Source organism: Podarcis gaigeae (genome assembly GCF_964106915.1).
Source record: "Podarcis gaigeae genome assembly, chromosome: 1".
NCBI lineage: Eukaryota > Metazoa > Chordata > Lepidosauria > Squamata > Lacertidae > Podarcis > Podarcis gaigeae.
In genome coordinates this window covers 120,716,912-120,732,710 of record NC_139678.1, presented here as the reverse complement: position 1 = coordinate 120,732,710, position 15,799 = coordinate 120,716,912, and the positions used below count along the sequence as shown (strand labels likewise).

Here is a 15,799-nt window from a genome sequence, read left to right as displayed (position 1 = left end):
TTGTATAAGTAACGCTTAACGTATTAGCACCTCACAGGCAAGTATGTGCAGAGCCCATAAAGGCAGTAAGGTTCTGCAGGCTGGGTTGCAAGTCTACACTTCTCTTTAATAAACTGGACGTTCTGGTGTTTTTGACATCCTTTTTTGATATCCCTGCACCAAACCACTTGAAAATGCCTTCCTTTGGGCCTGTGGATCAGGGCGGCGGGTACTTTAAATGCATGGTGTATACAAAGGTGATATTATTTGGAAATATTTGTAATATTTATATTGGAAATATTTGCAAAAATGAAGCAGGCAAACATTATCCATCTGTGGGCAGGGAAAGGCTCCCTTGTCTGGATTTCTATTTGTCGCACAACTATTAAAGTCTAAGGAACCCTATTGGAGGAGGGCTGCAGTGGGAGGGGCCAAGGAACTCCCAAAGTATCAGTAGAATTGCATTTGCTCTTCTCAACTTACGAAAAATGTTGAGATACCTGATTCCATGTCAGTGGAAGACTTGCATATTTTATGATTCTGGCAAGGCGCATTATCACCCTCACCAACAGGGTAGAAAAAGATGTTCTACAGTACTTGACATATTTGTATTTTAATTTTTTTTGGAGGGGAAAAAATTACAACTGTTTTATGATCATACTAGAACACTGTGGGGAGATTCTGCAGTTCTGGGCTCTCAGGCAATTCCTGACAGCATCAGAGACCTGTCAGTATCTGTCAAAACATGCAGCATGTCAGGGCTCACAGCCTAATAAAGCAAGAAGCAAAAAAAGGAGAAAGATTTGATTCTAATATGTGCGTGGGCTGATGTATATGGCAAAGAAATGAATATGAAGTAAAACATACTGCATCTTCAGGTGATAAATTCAGGTGTGTACACACAGAGAGAGACATAATATAGGCAGTTGTGGCATAGACAGACATGTAATTTCTCATAATATGGTGCCCTGTGTGAGGCCAAAATTTGGTGCCCCAGAATGGATCTTCTCAATTACAGATCGTCTCAGTTTTGCACCCCCTCAGCTTGGCGCTCTGTGTGTGGAGAATCTGTTGTTCGTTATGGATGCTGAGATTTGTTAGGAGACCTCTATTTCTCTCAAAGAGCTACAATTTCCAGAGCTGATAGGCAAAAAGGTTTCCCTGGTAAACCACGCTGGAAATTATAGTTCTGCGAGCAGGATAGCAGAAGGGTAGGGGGTCCTTAGCCTATTCCCTGCCCACAGCCTTTCCAGTACAAATCCTTGCTCACAAGCTGCCCTACTCTGCCATCCGAGACCACATAACACCGGTCTTGAAAGACCTACATTGGCTCCCAGTACGTTTCTGAGCACAATTCAAAATATTGGTGCTGACCTTTAAAGCCCTCAATGGCGTCGGCCCAGTATACCTGAAGGAGCGTCTCCACCCCCATCGTTCAGCCTGGACGTTCAGTCTGATGCTGTATTGTTTTTAATATTCGGTTGGAAGCCACCCAGAGTGGCTGGAGAAACCCAGCCAGATGGGCGGGGTATAAATAAGAAATTATTATTATTATTACCCGAGTTAAGCAGGATATCACAGATTGACAGAAGTCACCCTGGCTTCTATCCCAATCCTGGATGTCCCATTTTGGCTCCTGTGGTGCGCTAGGCCACGCCAGGTCCCGTGGCATCTCCTGACGCTGCACAGGCTGGTGTGGCCTCATGCCAGGCTGGAGTGGTCTGCACATTGTTCCCCAACGCTCCCCCATGGCTGTGGAGGGTGACAGCAGACCAGGAGGGAGGAAGAGTAGGGAGGGGGTGAGCGGGCAGGTGAGGAAGGGGTCAGCAGGGTGAAGGCCCCAAATTGCCCTCCCCAAATGCTTGCAGGAGGCGTATGCAAGTGACGCAAATGGGACTAGAGCTGCTCGATTTCCAAAGCAGCTTGAATCATATTTTGACTGGGATGTGCAGTAAAGTTAATGAATACTGGAATATGATATACAATGTGTTAAGTTATGGGTGAACATATCAGACAACACAGCCAGCTCTTGTTTATTTACAGGCCAGAACAGAACTGAACTGAAGGGTTCAGCCAGCCTGCTTATATAGAGCTCCACTAGAACGCAACAGTAACAACTTTCTGTAACTATCCAATCACTGAACGTCACTTTCAGTTCCTTATTTGCATATGTGGACCTGAGTGAAAACTATCTACAGTATCCACCTGCTGGCCCAGGGTGAGAATTTCAGTACATAACACAATGAATTGAAAAAGATTTTAAAATATACTTTAATTTTAAAAAAACCGGAGGCTTTTCTTTTGGTTGTTGTGGGTGAAGAAATTCCCAAAGTAGACTTAAATATGTTTATATATGCTACCATGGCTGCAAGGACACTTTTAGCCCAGAAATGGAAGCAGCAGGAACTCCCAACTTTGGAAGACAAAAATGACTGAATATGCAGAAAAGGCAAAGCCGACAGGGAAAATCCGAAACCAGTGTGACGAATTGTTTGAAAAGGACTGGAGTAGATTTATACAATACATGAAGGAACATTGTAAACATTTGAGTACGTTTGCAGGTTTGATTAAAAATAGTTAGTAATGATAATTTTTTTAACTGATTTACAAATACTAATGATAATTTTTGAAACTGATCTACAGTACAAATACTAAAGTAATTTTTTAAAAGTATAGTAAGATGGTAAGTAGGGTGATATAGAAATGCCAAGATGATTGTGATTGCTTAAGAAAGCCAGGAAGTGGGGGGGGGGGGTTGATGATCGGTATGAGCAAAGTTGTATGTGATTATATAATTTGATATGAATGTGACAAAGGAAAAATATGAAAATTTAATAAAAATTATATATATGAATCATATTTTGACCGAGCATGGCTCAATGCTTCTAATAGGATGGTCTCTTTGGATAGGAGTCATCTTGCTTTAAAAAAATCCTGTGTGGTAATAATAATAATAATAATAATAATAATAATAATAATAATAATAATAATTTATTTATTTATTTATTTATACCCCGCCCATGTGGCTGGGTTTCCCCAGCCACTCTGGGCAGCTTCCAGCAAAATATTAAAATACAATAGTCTATTAAACATTAAAAGCCTCCCTAAACAGGGCTGCCTTCAAATGTCTTTTAAAAGTAAGATAATTGCTTGTTGCCTTGACATCTGACGGAAGGGTGTTCCACAGGGCAGGTGCCACTACCGAGAAGGCCCTCTGCCTGGTTCCCTGTAACTTGGCTTCTCGCAGTGAGGGAACCGCCAGAAGGCCCTTGGCGCTGGACCTCAGTGTCCAGGCTGGATGATGGGGGTGGAAATGCTCCTTCAGGTATACTGGGCCGAGGCCGTTTAGGGCTTTAAAGGTCAACACCAGCACTTTGTATTGTGCTTGGAAATGTACTGGGAGCCAATTAAGATCTTTCAGGACCGGTGTTATATGGTCTCGGCAGCCACTCCCAGTCACCAGTCTAGCTGCCGCATTCTGGATTAGTTGTAGTTTCCGAGTCACCTTCAAAGGTAGCCCCACGTAGAGCGCATTGCAGTAGTCCAAGCGGGAGATAACCAGAGCATGCACCACTCTGGCGAGACAGTCCGCAGGCAGATAGGGTCTCAGCCTACGTACCAGAAGGAGCTGGTAAACAGCTGCCCTGGACACAGATTTGACCTGTGCCTCCATGGACAGCTGTGAGTCCAAAATGACTCCCAGGTTGCGCACCTGGTCCTTCAGGGGCACAGTTACCCCATTCAGGATCAGGGAGTCTTCCACACCAGCCTGCCCTCAGTCCCTCAAGAACAGTACTTCTGTCTTGTCAGGATTCAGGTAAGCAGTTGTTGTCTTGCTGCATTACATAATTTGAGATCTATATTGAGTAGCTAACCCTTCGCAACATACAAATCCATTCTCCCTGGGAGGGAAGAGTTCTCTTTTTATATAATTGTCATTAAAATTTCCATTTTACATTTTAGCATATTCATTTAAACAACCTTAAAATATCGATGACTTCCCTTCTTCTCTTTCCATGGTTCATTTTGCGTAACATAAATCCCTGCATATTTTATATAAACTAAACAATTCAGTATTCCATTATTACAGCCATCAAAACTTATTTACACTGTTGAATTTATCTTAGTGCTGTCAGCGTTTCCAAGTATACATAATTTCCAATCTTTCCAATTTCCAAACATCTTCCAATCTTCTCTAAACGTTTGTTTTCTTGTTCTATATGTTAGATCTGCAAGCTGCGCATATTCCATCAGTTTAAGTTGCCATTCTTCTTTAGTTGGGACCTCAGTCATTTTCCATTTTGGGGCTAACAAAACACGGGCCGCAGTAGTGGCATACATAAATAGCCTTTTTTGAGACCCGGGAATTTCAGTCTGAATTATCTCCAGCAAAAAAGACTCTGGGTTTTTTTTTGGGGGGGGAGTACTTTTGAACATTTTTCTCAATTGATTATAAATTATTTCCCAATACTCTTTTACCATTTTACAAGTCTACCACATATGAAAAACGTACCCTCTACCTCATGGCACTTACAGCACTTTTTTCAGTCTTACACATCTTAGCAAGTCTACTCGGAGTTAAATAACACCTGTAAATCATTTTCAGGTAGTTCTCCTTCAAGGAATAACATGCTGTAAACTTCAGATCGCTCTTCCAAAGTTTTTCCCAGAACCTTGGGAGGGAGTAGTTCTGTGCCCTCCTTTAAACACCCACCCCCAACTTTATTCACAGACCCTCCCTGTGTTCAGCAGCTATTTGTGTGCCTCGCAAATGCCCATCCGAAATGACTATGGGGAGCAATGAGATTCCACCTACAGGAACACCACTTGGCATCGTCCTACGTGCTTGTTCCTGAGTGACCCTATCAGTCAGTGAACACAAAAAGTAATACAAGAACAGCCCTGCCTTCCCAGGATCCCGTGGGTGGGTAACACAGCACTTTCTGAAGCAGCTGAACTCGAAATGTATGAAGTGTAAACTTTTAATGGCAGATAAATGAGTCACTGCAGGATTTCAAAATGTGCAAATAGGATGCACCTCCTAATTCAGCTCCTCTCAAATAGCTTAATACTAATTTGTTGAGAAGTACTTACGAATTATGACAATAATCCTCCTTTTTCTTTCTTGCCTTAAAAAAACCTCACAAGATTTCCCTACCTTCTGAAAGTGGCATGTGAATAGTTAATAAATTTTCTATATTTTGGGTTCAGTAAGTAATCTGTTTACTTCTAAAATGGTGACTCGTCTTCTTCCGACAACAAGAAGAAAAGGGGGGGGGGATTAATGCAAGGATTTATTTGAATTCAGGTTCTGTCCCCTTCTCCCCCTGCCAAAGCAATTATCTCTAATTTTCTACATAGCAAAAAGAATTAAGCCATTCTGGAATCCCAGAAGTAAGAAGAAGTTTAAATCAGATATAATTTAGAGACACAATAGACTTAAGAAATAAATTTAAGATATTTAAGACAGCAAACACAATTCAATTAACACCACTTATGTGTGACTAAAAGAGGAAAGACGCAAATGTTTGAATGTATGCGTTGAGCTGAATGGAGAGGTGCCGATGTATATGTGACACTGTTTGGAAACTGGATTGTAGAAAATGGGCAAATCTCAACTTGACCCGGTGACTTCTTTATCCAAGCCACTATATTTATATCAGCCAGTTGAAAAGAGGTCAGGTTGTTTCAAATACAGAAGTTAATAATTAGTAGGCACAGATGCCTAGCTATATGCTTCAGAAGAATATTGTGACATGCCACCCCAATCTCCGCTGAGTGGCTTCGCAAGTTTCCTGGGTTTCCAGGCACTTATCTAGAGTTGTGGGAACATTAAGGCACAGTGGAGGGAAGTGTCTTTAAGAAATATGGTTTATTAATACATATTTACACTTTGAAATGTGCAGTGGAGGGGGTGCAGAACGTTATACCCCAGTAATGTTTTTCATTGCTACCCAAGATGCTCCTGGCCTGCCCAGCAACTAGTGGCCTTTGTTCTCCTTTTTCTTCCCAGCACGCCTCTTGCCAAGAAGGCAAGAGCTGTATAGGGAAGATTTTCAATGTTTAATGTTTTGTTGTGTTTTTATATATGTTGGAAGCTGGCCAGAGTGACTGGGCCAATACATTTAGATGGGCGTGGTATAAATAATAAAATTATTATTATTATTATTATTATTATTATTATTATTATTATTATTATTATTTGAAAAGGTAAAATACACCTGGACGGTTAAGTCTAGTCAAAGGCGACTATGGCGTTGTGACGCTCATCTAGCTTTCAGGCCGAGGGAGCCGGTGTTTGTCCACAGACAGCTTTCCGGGTCATGTGGCCAGCATGACTAAACCGCTTCTGGTGCAACGGGACACCATGACGGAAACCAGAGCACACGGAAACGCCGTTCACCTTCCTGCCACAGCGGTACCTATTTATCTACTTGGACTGGTGTGCTTTCGAACTGCTCGGTTGGCAGGAGCTGGGACAGAGCAACGGGAATTCACTCCGTCGTGGGGATTCGAACCGCCGACCTTCTGATCGGCAAGCCCAAGAGGCTCGGTGGTTTAGACCACAGCGCCACCCGTGTCCCTACATTATTATTAAGGACGTCCTTATATTTATTGGAAAAATGCTCGAGGGTATGCTCTTTTGCACAGACCTGAGAACCTTATAAAATGTGTAAAATAATCGTTTCATAATGGCTAGCGAGGCTGATTTATGTAAGCCGGCCCAGGGATTCCTTGTTTGGCACAGTTCTGTAGCTTGAATTTTCCCTTCCTAGCCTGCTCCAGTATTCTGACATTCATTAATTTCTTGAGTTTAGGGGGGGTCTCCGCTGCCAACTTATAACCATGTCCCCCTCCCATTTTTCCCCATTTCCAACACCTAGTGGGCCAGAATGCTCCTATTCTTAGGTGTGCCATATTTTGCATGCTTGACACAGCAAGTAGGAGGAGTACATGGGGGAATGTATACTTTCTCCCCACTGATTCACCGCAGCACAAAAGGATCTAATGTTTCTCTAGTCTGCCCTCCTCCCCCTGTCTCAAGAGTCATCTGCTTGACGAAACAGAAGACACTGCGGCAGTTGTGCTAAATTTGAAGCAGACTAGCATACATCAATTAATTGAACTAGGCTTCTCCTCTGTAGGCTGATTCATAAAATAGGATAAAGAGGGGGAGGGAAACCCTCCCCACATGGGTGCAGCTATTTGCACACAGGTTGTTGTTTTTTTAATTTCAAATATGAATTACTTCCCACAGAATGTCCCAAAGCCAGTGTGAGAGCCAGTAGTGGTCTGGATTAAACCTGGCAGACTAGGTTTCTAGTTGCGGTTTCTACCGAGCAATGAAAAAACCAGGTGACCTTGGTCCAGTCACCATCTCTCAGGTAAAGGATCCCTGGACAGTTAAGTCCAGTCAAAGGCGACTATGGGGTTGCGACGCTCATCTTGCTTCAGACCGAGGGAGCCGGCCTTTGTCCACAGACAGCTTTCTGGGTCATGTGGCCAGCTTCTGGCACAACAGAACATCGTGATGGAAACCAAAGCGCACGAAAACGCTGTTTACCTTCCCGCCGCAGCGGTACCTATTTATCTACTTGCACTGGTGTGCTTTTGAACTGCTAGGTTGGCAGGAGCTGGGACAGAGCAACGGGAGCTCACCCTATTGCGGGGATTCGAACCACCAACCTTCTGATTGGCAAGCCCAAGAGGCTCAGTGGTTTAGACCACAGCGCCACCCGCATCCCAAACCTACCATGTAATTTGTATGTGGATAAATGACAGGATATATATGATATAAATTTGGCAAAGGGCCTTCAGGAAGTCTCCTTTTGAATGCAGTGTGGAGAGTCTGATTTGTTTATTTAAAAAAAAATTATATGCCACTCTTTGTCAAGAGACTCTGGAATTCTAGGTTCTACTACAGAGTGGTTTAAAACCACATAATAAAAGACATTCCAAAATCAGATATTGTGTGTGAGAGAGAGTACAGCATACCTATTTCTGCAAATAGGATGCTTTATGTTGTTACAGGGTCCCCCAAAATAACCCGGGTATTTATTTTATGATAAATTCCATTTCTTTCCTGCCCTTCGCCAGGCTTCGACAATTCAAAAATACAACATCAAAGCCAACTACAGTGAGAATAGGGGTCAGTGTAAGTGTGTCAGAAACCTCACAATGAAGGTGCCAGAGACACTTTTGTGGGGAGGGGATTCCACAACTTAGGGGCTATGGAGAAAATGTCTTCTCTTGCGGGGGCCACCCTCTTCTCTGGGCATTTAAGGGCAATGGAGGTACAAAGAGGGGCCCCTTTCTTGATGTTAACACAGTAACAATTTCCCTACAGATTCTCAAGGATACTTCCATTTGCAAAGGTCCACTTTTCCAGGTTTTATTTCCCACCTTTTATTAGGAGACAGATACAGATAATGGGTTGATGAGAGCATTCTTGTAAACCAAGCAATTACAACTGAAAGTGTAATTATAACTGAGCCACAGGGCCAAGAATTCCAATTATTCCAATTAAGTATTCTATGCAAGTTTTATTTAAGGATTAAGATGCCTGGTTGTGGGTTGTATCTTGGCAGTTGTGTGCATTTGTGTCTTGGAAATGTGCGCAACCGTCTTCACTCTTCTGCTTAATTACTAAATGATGAAACAACAGGCTATATTATGGTAAGTTCTGCTTCCTGATTAAAGTACACAAAAGGGTTACGTTCTGTGGGGCTCCGATGGGTGCAATCCTATGCGTGTTTATTCCGAAAAATAAGTCCCACTGTGTTAATTGGAGATTATCCCTGAGAAAGTGCGCATAGGATTTCAGCCCTTTATCTTGCTAGAAATCTTGTTGATGGCAGCTTTTATAAGGAGTCAGCAGGAACTGGAAAGAGGATGTTATTCTCTCAGCTAATGAATGGTTGAGTAAATCCTTCTAAAGAGGGGAGATGAATAAGATAACTTGCTTCTACTGCATGCTGTGGGGAAAAATAAATCCATTTACTGGCAGGTGGTGAGGACTGAAACCAGTTTTTAAGATGGAGTATGGAGTATTTCGCTATGTAACCTACAGTACAAGTGATGGCTTCTTGTTTCACCTGGCCTGTTCTTTTTCAGAAATCTGCAACCTTGCGAATGTTACAGGTTCCTAAACTCCCCAATCCCAACTCACAGAGCACTTGAAAATCACTAAGAGTCTTGGTGGACCCATTTAACGATTTCTTCGCATGTTGTAGCAATAGTCATTCTACAGAATCCAAATTGTAATACAATTGTACCTCAGAAGTCAAACGGAATCTGTTCCGGAAGTCCGGACTTCCAAAACGTTTGGGAAGCAAGACGTGGCTTCCGATTGGCTGCAGGAAGCTCCTGCAACCAATCGGAAGCTGCGATGGACGTTCAGGTTCCAAAGAATGTTCACAAACTGGAACAATCACTTTCGGGTTTGCGGCGTTTGGGAGCCAAAACGTTCGTCTCGCAAGGTGTTTGACTTCCGCGGTACGACTGTACAATAAAATACAAGAAACAAAAGAAGCCACAAAAAGATGATTGAAAATCCTTATGAATATTCAGTGGGATGGAGGTGTTGTCTCTCATCTTTAGCTACAATTCCACAGACGTGTCGTGGACCACATGAATGAAGCTCACAAACCACTGGTGGTTCACAGAGCACAGTTTGGGAGCCCCTGTTCTATCAACCACATTATCCCGTACTGGTGAACTCTCTCTAGTTTGTTTACTCCTTTTTAAATAATTTCAGAATAAGATTACCATTCATACAAGACGAACCACCTGCTCTCCTACCCTTCCATCTGCACCTCACCACAGGTAACCCTCCAGACCTGAGGATGGACAGGCAGTGGAATTTAATAGCGGAGGAAAGTTTTGGATAGATGCCAACACTTACTATTTACCAGCAGTTTCTTTTTTCTTGTATTTTACCTTGGAAAACTCAAATATTAAGATAATAAGGAACAAGGCAACTGGTTACCCAATTTTTTGTTGCTAATGCCCAGGTACCAAATACCTTACATAGTGCATCAGACAAAGTGGGCATTGACACATATGAATAATTGGTTTTCCCTTTATATGCATTTTTTTTAAATAAAAAAAGTAATAAATCTCATATATTCCCTCACTGCAAGAAGTGAGGTTACAGGGAACCAGGCAGAGGGCCAACTTGGTAGTGGCACCTGCCTTGTGGAACGCCCTCCCATCAGATGCCAAGGCAATAAGCAACTATCTTACTTTTAAAAGACGTCTGAAGGCAGCCTTGTTTAGGGAAGTTTTTAAATGTTTAATGCTGTATTGTGTTTTTAATATTTGGTTGGGAGCTGCCCAGAGTGGCTGGGGAAACCCAGCCAGATGGGCGGGGTATAAATAATAATAATAATAATTAAAGGGATTGAGTGGTCAAAGTGAGGCATACATTTTAAAGGAGGAAAGGGAGACACAGGCTGATTTTGGAAAATGCAGGGGGGGAATGACAGCAAGATTAGAACTACCAATAACTTCTGGTGTTAGCAAATATGCAATTCTGGGCGGGGTGTGTGTGGAAACAGTTCCTAAAAAAATAATACTGCTAAACCAAATGACCCATATGTTATACACAGATTTCCCCACAAATATACCTTTAAGAAAAAGAACACAAGCGAGCCAGGTAGAAATTATGCAGCATAAAAATTACATGCCAGCATTTCTACCGGTTGTATTTATGTGCATAAATCCAAGTATAATTTATGCATCCAATGTTCTGTAGAATCAGAGTCTATGTAAATAAAACTGAACTGTAATCCTAAGCCATGTGAGATGTATTCATTGAACGGTACTGAAATTGGAAATATCAAAGCCTTAAACTGGTACCTACTTACATTTTTACCTGGCGGGTAATCAATTTTACTGGCCTATGTTCCAGGAAAATATGGTCCTCAAAAACCTAGTGCCATCCCCTGGGAAGTATAGTTTGTTATGGGTACTTAGAGTTGTTAGGGAACCACTATTCCCTTCAGAGAGCTATAGTTCCTAGATTCCCCTTGGCAAAAGGACTGATCGTTAAGACACTGGGAATGTTTGAGGGCAGGAGGGAGCTAACAAATTTCAGAACCCTTAATAAACTACAATTCCCAGGATTCTTTGGGGGAAACCATGACTGTTTAAAGTGGTATGATACTGCTTAAAGTGGATGGTGCAGATGGGTGTTACAAACACTTACGAATGTGCAGAGACAACTTGTGCCCGTGTTCAGTGTAACATGTGAAGTCATAAACTTCAAATTCACGCTCAAGTTAAACTTCTCCCCCACCTTCTTTGTGCCAACACTGTATGGAAGTTACTTGTTCCTCAGTAACAACACAGAGCAAGGCACATCGGGGAAATTTGTGCTATCTGACGCCATAAGTAGTTCATCTTCAGCTCGAGCCCAGAACTAAGTACCGTATTTTTCGCTTTATAAGACGCACCAGACCACAAGACGCACCTAGTTTTTGGAGGAGGAAAACAAGAAAAAAAAAAAATTCTGAATCTCAGAAGCCAGAACAGCAAGAGGGATCACTGCGCAACAAAAGCAGCAATCTCTCTTGCTGTTCTGGCTTCTGTGATAGCTGCGCAGCCTGCATTCGCTCCATAAGACGCACACACATTTCCCCTACTTTTTAGGAGGGAAAAAGTGAGTCTTATAGAGCAAAAAATACGGTAGTTCCCGTAAACTATGCAAACCATAATTACCAGAAGAAACAAGGACAAATATGCAGTCTTTATTACTCCCGTAGCAGAATTACCTCTTTTCTCCTTCTGTTTAAAGTAAGACAAGGGGAGGGAATTCTTTGCCAATGAGACTTTTTATTTTGTATCCAACGAGGTACACAAACGCAGACAGACAAGAACACAAATGCAGACAAAGATCACACTTTGGTCATAATAACCCTGCTGAAGCTAACAGCCAGGCTTCCTTAATATCCCGCCCCCCATTCGAAAGCTTTAGAGACAAGACTTTTTTCTGCCTGTATTGCTGACAATCGGTGAGTCTTAATTATTAGCATTCTAGAAGAAGCCTGTGTACTGATTGCAAGATAGGCAAGAACTGCATCTTGGAAACGTCGTGAGGTAAGTCAGAAGGGCGTGTGATGAAATCAAACGCATCTGTGCATGGCAGGAGAGGGCATTTTGCATGAATCTCTCTCCATGTGTAAAGTTCTATAATTCATGAAGCAGCCCAAGCTACAATGATTGACTAGGCTTCTTCGGGTGAGATGAGTTTACCATGTGGGAGAAAGGGGTAAAGGTAAAGGGACCCCCTGACCATTAGGTCCAGTAGTGGCCGACTCTGGGGTTGCGGCGCTCATCTCACTTTATTGGGCGAGGGAGCCAGCGTACAGCTTCCGGGTCATGTGGCGAACCAGAGCAGAGCACGTTAACGCCGTTTACCTTCCCGCCGGAGTGGTACCTATTTATCTACTTGCACTTTGATGTGCTATCGAACTGCTAGGTTGGCAGGAGCTGGGACCGAGCAACAGGAGCTCACCCCGTCGCAGGGATTCGAACCGCCAACCTTCTGATAGGCAAGTCCTAGGCTCTGTGGTTTAACCCACAGCGGTACTTCCAGTTTCCCATGTGCTCTCTGAGGTGAATGTACTGTGTGCCCTTCTGTACCCCTGAAATCAGCTCTTATTTCTACAGTAGAAGAGGGGCATGGAACTTCTGGCCTTCCAGAACTACAACTCCCATCAGCTCCTAGCGAGCTTGGTGAATAGCCAGGGATGATGGGATTTAGCGTACAGCAACATCTGGACTGTCAAAGGTAAGATGTTTAAGAGTGCCTTTCAGTGTTTCCCGAACTTGGGTCTCTGGCTGTTTTTGTACTACAATTCCCATCATCCCTGACCACGGATTATGAGACTTGTAGTCCTAGCCACAGATTATGAGACTTGTAGTCCAAATACAGCTGAAGACACAAGTTTGGGGAACACCGCATAGCTGCTTCAGCTTACTTTGTTAGGATTTTTTTAAAAGGTTGTTTAACACACAAAACAAAATGCAAAAGCCCTGCTTATTGGGACTGAAATGATTTGCAGGACTGTTTTTTAAAAAAAGTAAAAGTACCTTAGTACTTACAACACAGCTGTCTCAGGTCATTTACAACTGAAAATAAAAAAATAGATCTGTACCACAGATTTAAATTTATATTACATTGGCCTTTATAAAACAAGATGCTATATACTATGGGTAAGTGGTATGTGCTTTCTTTGCTTGTAATTACTGTCAGAAATTATGAAACTGCTCAGATATCTGCTACTTGAAACCTTAGTTAACATGAAAACACACGTTATTAATTCACAAAACAATAAAATGACCCAATTTTAAACTACACATTAATCCATCTGTTTTGATTCATTAAGCTGAAGATTCTACTCTGTTGAATACATTTCTTCGTCAGTAAAGTAGTACAACAAAATTCCAAAAACAGTATTTTCTCTCTTTTTTTAAAAAAAAAGAATTTTTACCCCTGTCTATAATATTAAAAACATGTGCACTGGTGTTTCTACTAAAAAGCTTTGCTCCACAAATCAAGTGATAAACAGTTATTAAACACATTTTGCAATGTTACCAGATAGTTGTGTGGACATGTCACCTTACACTTTACACAGTGTTTCAATATGGCATATGGAATGACTCGGTAAATCACTATTACACGGAGCAAAATCTTCAGAGATGAAGAGCAATATCCTATTATGGCAAATCGACAAGAACCGGTGGCGTTTTCATCAGCCCCCTCCGAAAGTACTATAGGCAAATTCAGCACTTCAAAAAAATAAATATAGTTTTGAAAACCCCGTTTTTAAATGCAAACACACGATCCGAAGGAATGAAAGAGAGGAGGCTATTATTAGGTAGGCCCACATGTCACAATGATGTTGTGCATAACATGCAGACACCACATTGAAATACCCCGGAAATGTCTCTGTATTAGCCAGTTGTTACATTATGGACAAAATGGCACCCTTAAGAATCGAATCATCCTGCACAGCAAAAACTCCTCCAGAAAATAAATACATACATTTCATACATACATTTCCGTGAGACTGTAGCCAATATGCTGCCTTCTAGTTTTTGCTGGACTAATCCCTGACCATTGACCTTGCTCCCTGGGATTTAGGAGAGCTGCAGTCTAGCATTTTCTGAAGCATCAGATTGGCTACACCTGCTGTATGTGGTTTATATTATATTATATTATATAGGAGTAAGCTACTCCTATAACAGTAACGTATTCCTCCTCTTATTTCTCCTGTGAGTATTGGTTGCTTCGGACAATACAAATTTCTTGCAGTGCTTTCCCAACTCTTCTGTTATCTGGAACATTCCGGCTTGAGAAAATGAGAAGGAGTCTAAGGATCATTCCAAAATGTTGCCAGCATTGCAGCAGTTGCCCTGGCAGGCTTAACCAGAGTGTCTTAATAAATGCAGATGCATTTGTTACCCTGTTTGAAGTGTACAATATGAAGCAACAGTGTGCTGCTGCTTCTACCCATAATTCCCTAATAGCGGACAGGAACACAATGTTAGATAAATACAGAAATGTGTCCAGGAAGTGCTTGAGAATGACCTTACATCAATAAGCATAAAAACGCCAGTTATCATACAGTCAGCTCTTGCGAGTGCTATTTCCCTATAAAATCGTATGTAATTGGTTTTTGTTTTTTGCTTCTAAAACTTAAAACATTGAAAACCTGCTGTTAAAATGCTTTCTTAAGAAGCTGTTCTCCCCTCCTTAGGTCTTCTGTCCAACTGCTTCAAAGTAAGGATTTTTCTTCTTTAAACCCACCTCAGTTATTGTTATATCTCTACATTTAAAGTAGACATTGAAAACTTCAAGTAAAAATAATGGCAGCCACATCTACTGGACATAATACAAATCTATGACACCTATTAGTTGTTGGGGTTGTGGGTCTGTGTGTTTCTAAACTTTTAAGTTATACAAATACACAATACATTCTTAAATAACAAGGGCCCACAGTATTATTAGTTTGTGAGCCTTTCCCAAACTACAAAGCCGCTTTTTCATTTCATAAATGTTTGCACCCACTTCTCGTTGCAGCTGCAATTTTCAACTGGTTATTTCGTACGTCAGTTCCACAACATGACAGTCCCAGTCCTTAGGCTTTGGCTATGAAATCGCTTATTTCAATGAGGCAACGCTGGTTATTAAGGCATGTTTCCGTTTCTCATTCAAAGCTTTATTTTAACATTTTTTAAAAAACCCCAAAAGGGAGCATGGCTATCTTGTATCTTCAGGCTCTGTCTTTATCACCTTCCTTTCAAGGCTGTTGAAAGCAGAGTGAGGAAAATCTTTTAAGATACCAAGGCCTTCTGCAACAACAAAATGGATTCCTTTTAGAAAAATATCGACCCGAAACAACAGTGTTCTTTTCGACCAGTTGTAGTCAATAGACAGCATATAAAATCTTACACAAATGTACCCTTGTAGTACCAAACAGCAATAAATTCAGTTTAACCACTAGGCGATATCTGCTTTCCGTCATAATGTACCGCCAGCGGTTTACGACAATGTAAAAACATAAAACCAAACAATAAGATTATAAAAAGTTATAAGCAAAAAACGAAATTATAAACAATACTGATGTGGCATGCAGTTCTAGCACCCCATGTGGTTGGCCTTGCAGATATTTCTGCTGTGATATAAACCCTGAGGCATGCTGGAGAAATGGAGAAATAACATTTGAATGAGGCCCGAAATATCACTAAGCACTTAAAAGGCTATACAAGATGCCTGCAAATTATTTTCCCTCTCCTGAAAGAAAGTGCCCCA

At 41.6% G+C, this 15,799-nt stretch overlaps 1 protein-coding gene across 1 annotated transcript in view; it reads right to left on the bottom strand.

The window, feature by feature from the left end:
• Window positions 1-11,794: 11,794 nt before the first annotated feature.
• NAB1 (NGFI-A binding protein 1) overlaps window positions 11,795-15,799 on the bottom strand; it is a 47,775-nt gene continuing 43,770 nt past the window's right edge. Inside the window, exon 8 of the mRNA XM_083710464.1 lies at window positions 11,795-15,339. Within this exon, the coding sequence (XP_083566590.1) occupies window positions 15,248-15,339 (92 nt within the window). The 3' untranslated portion in view covers window positions 11,795-15,247. The remainder of the gene's footprint in view (window positions 15,340-15,799) is intronic.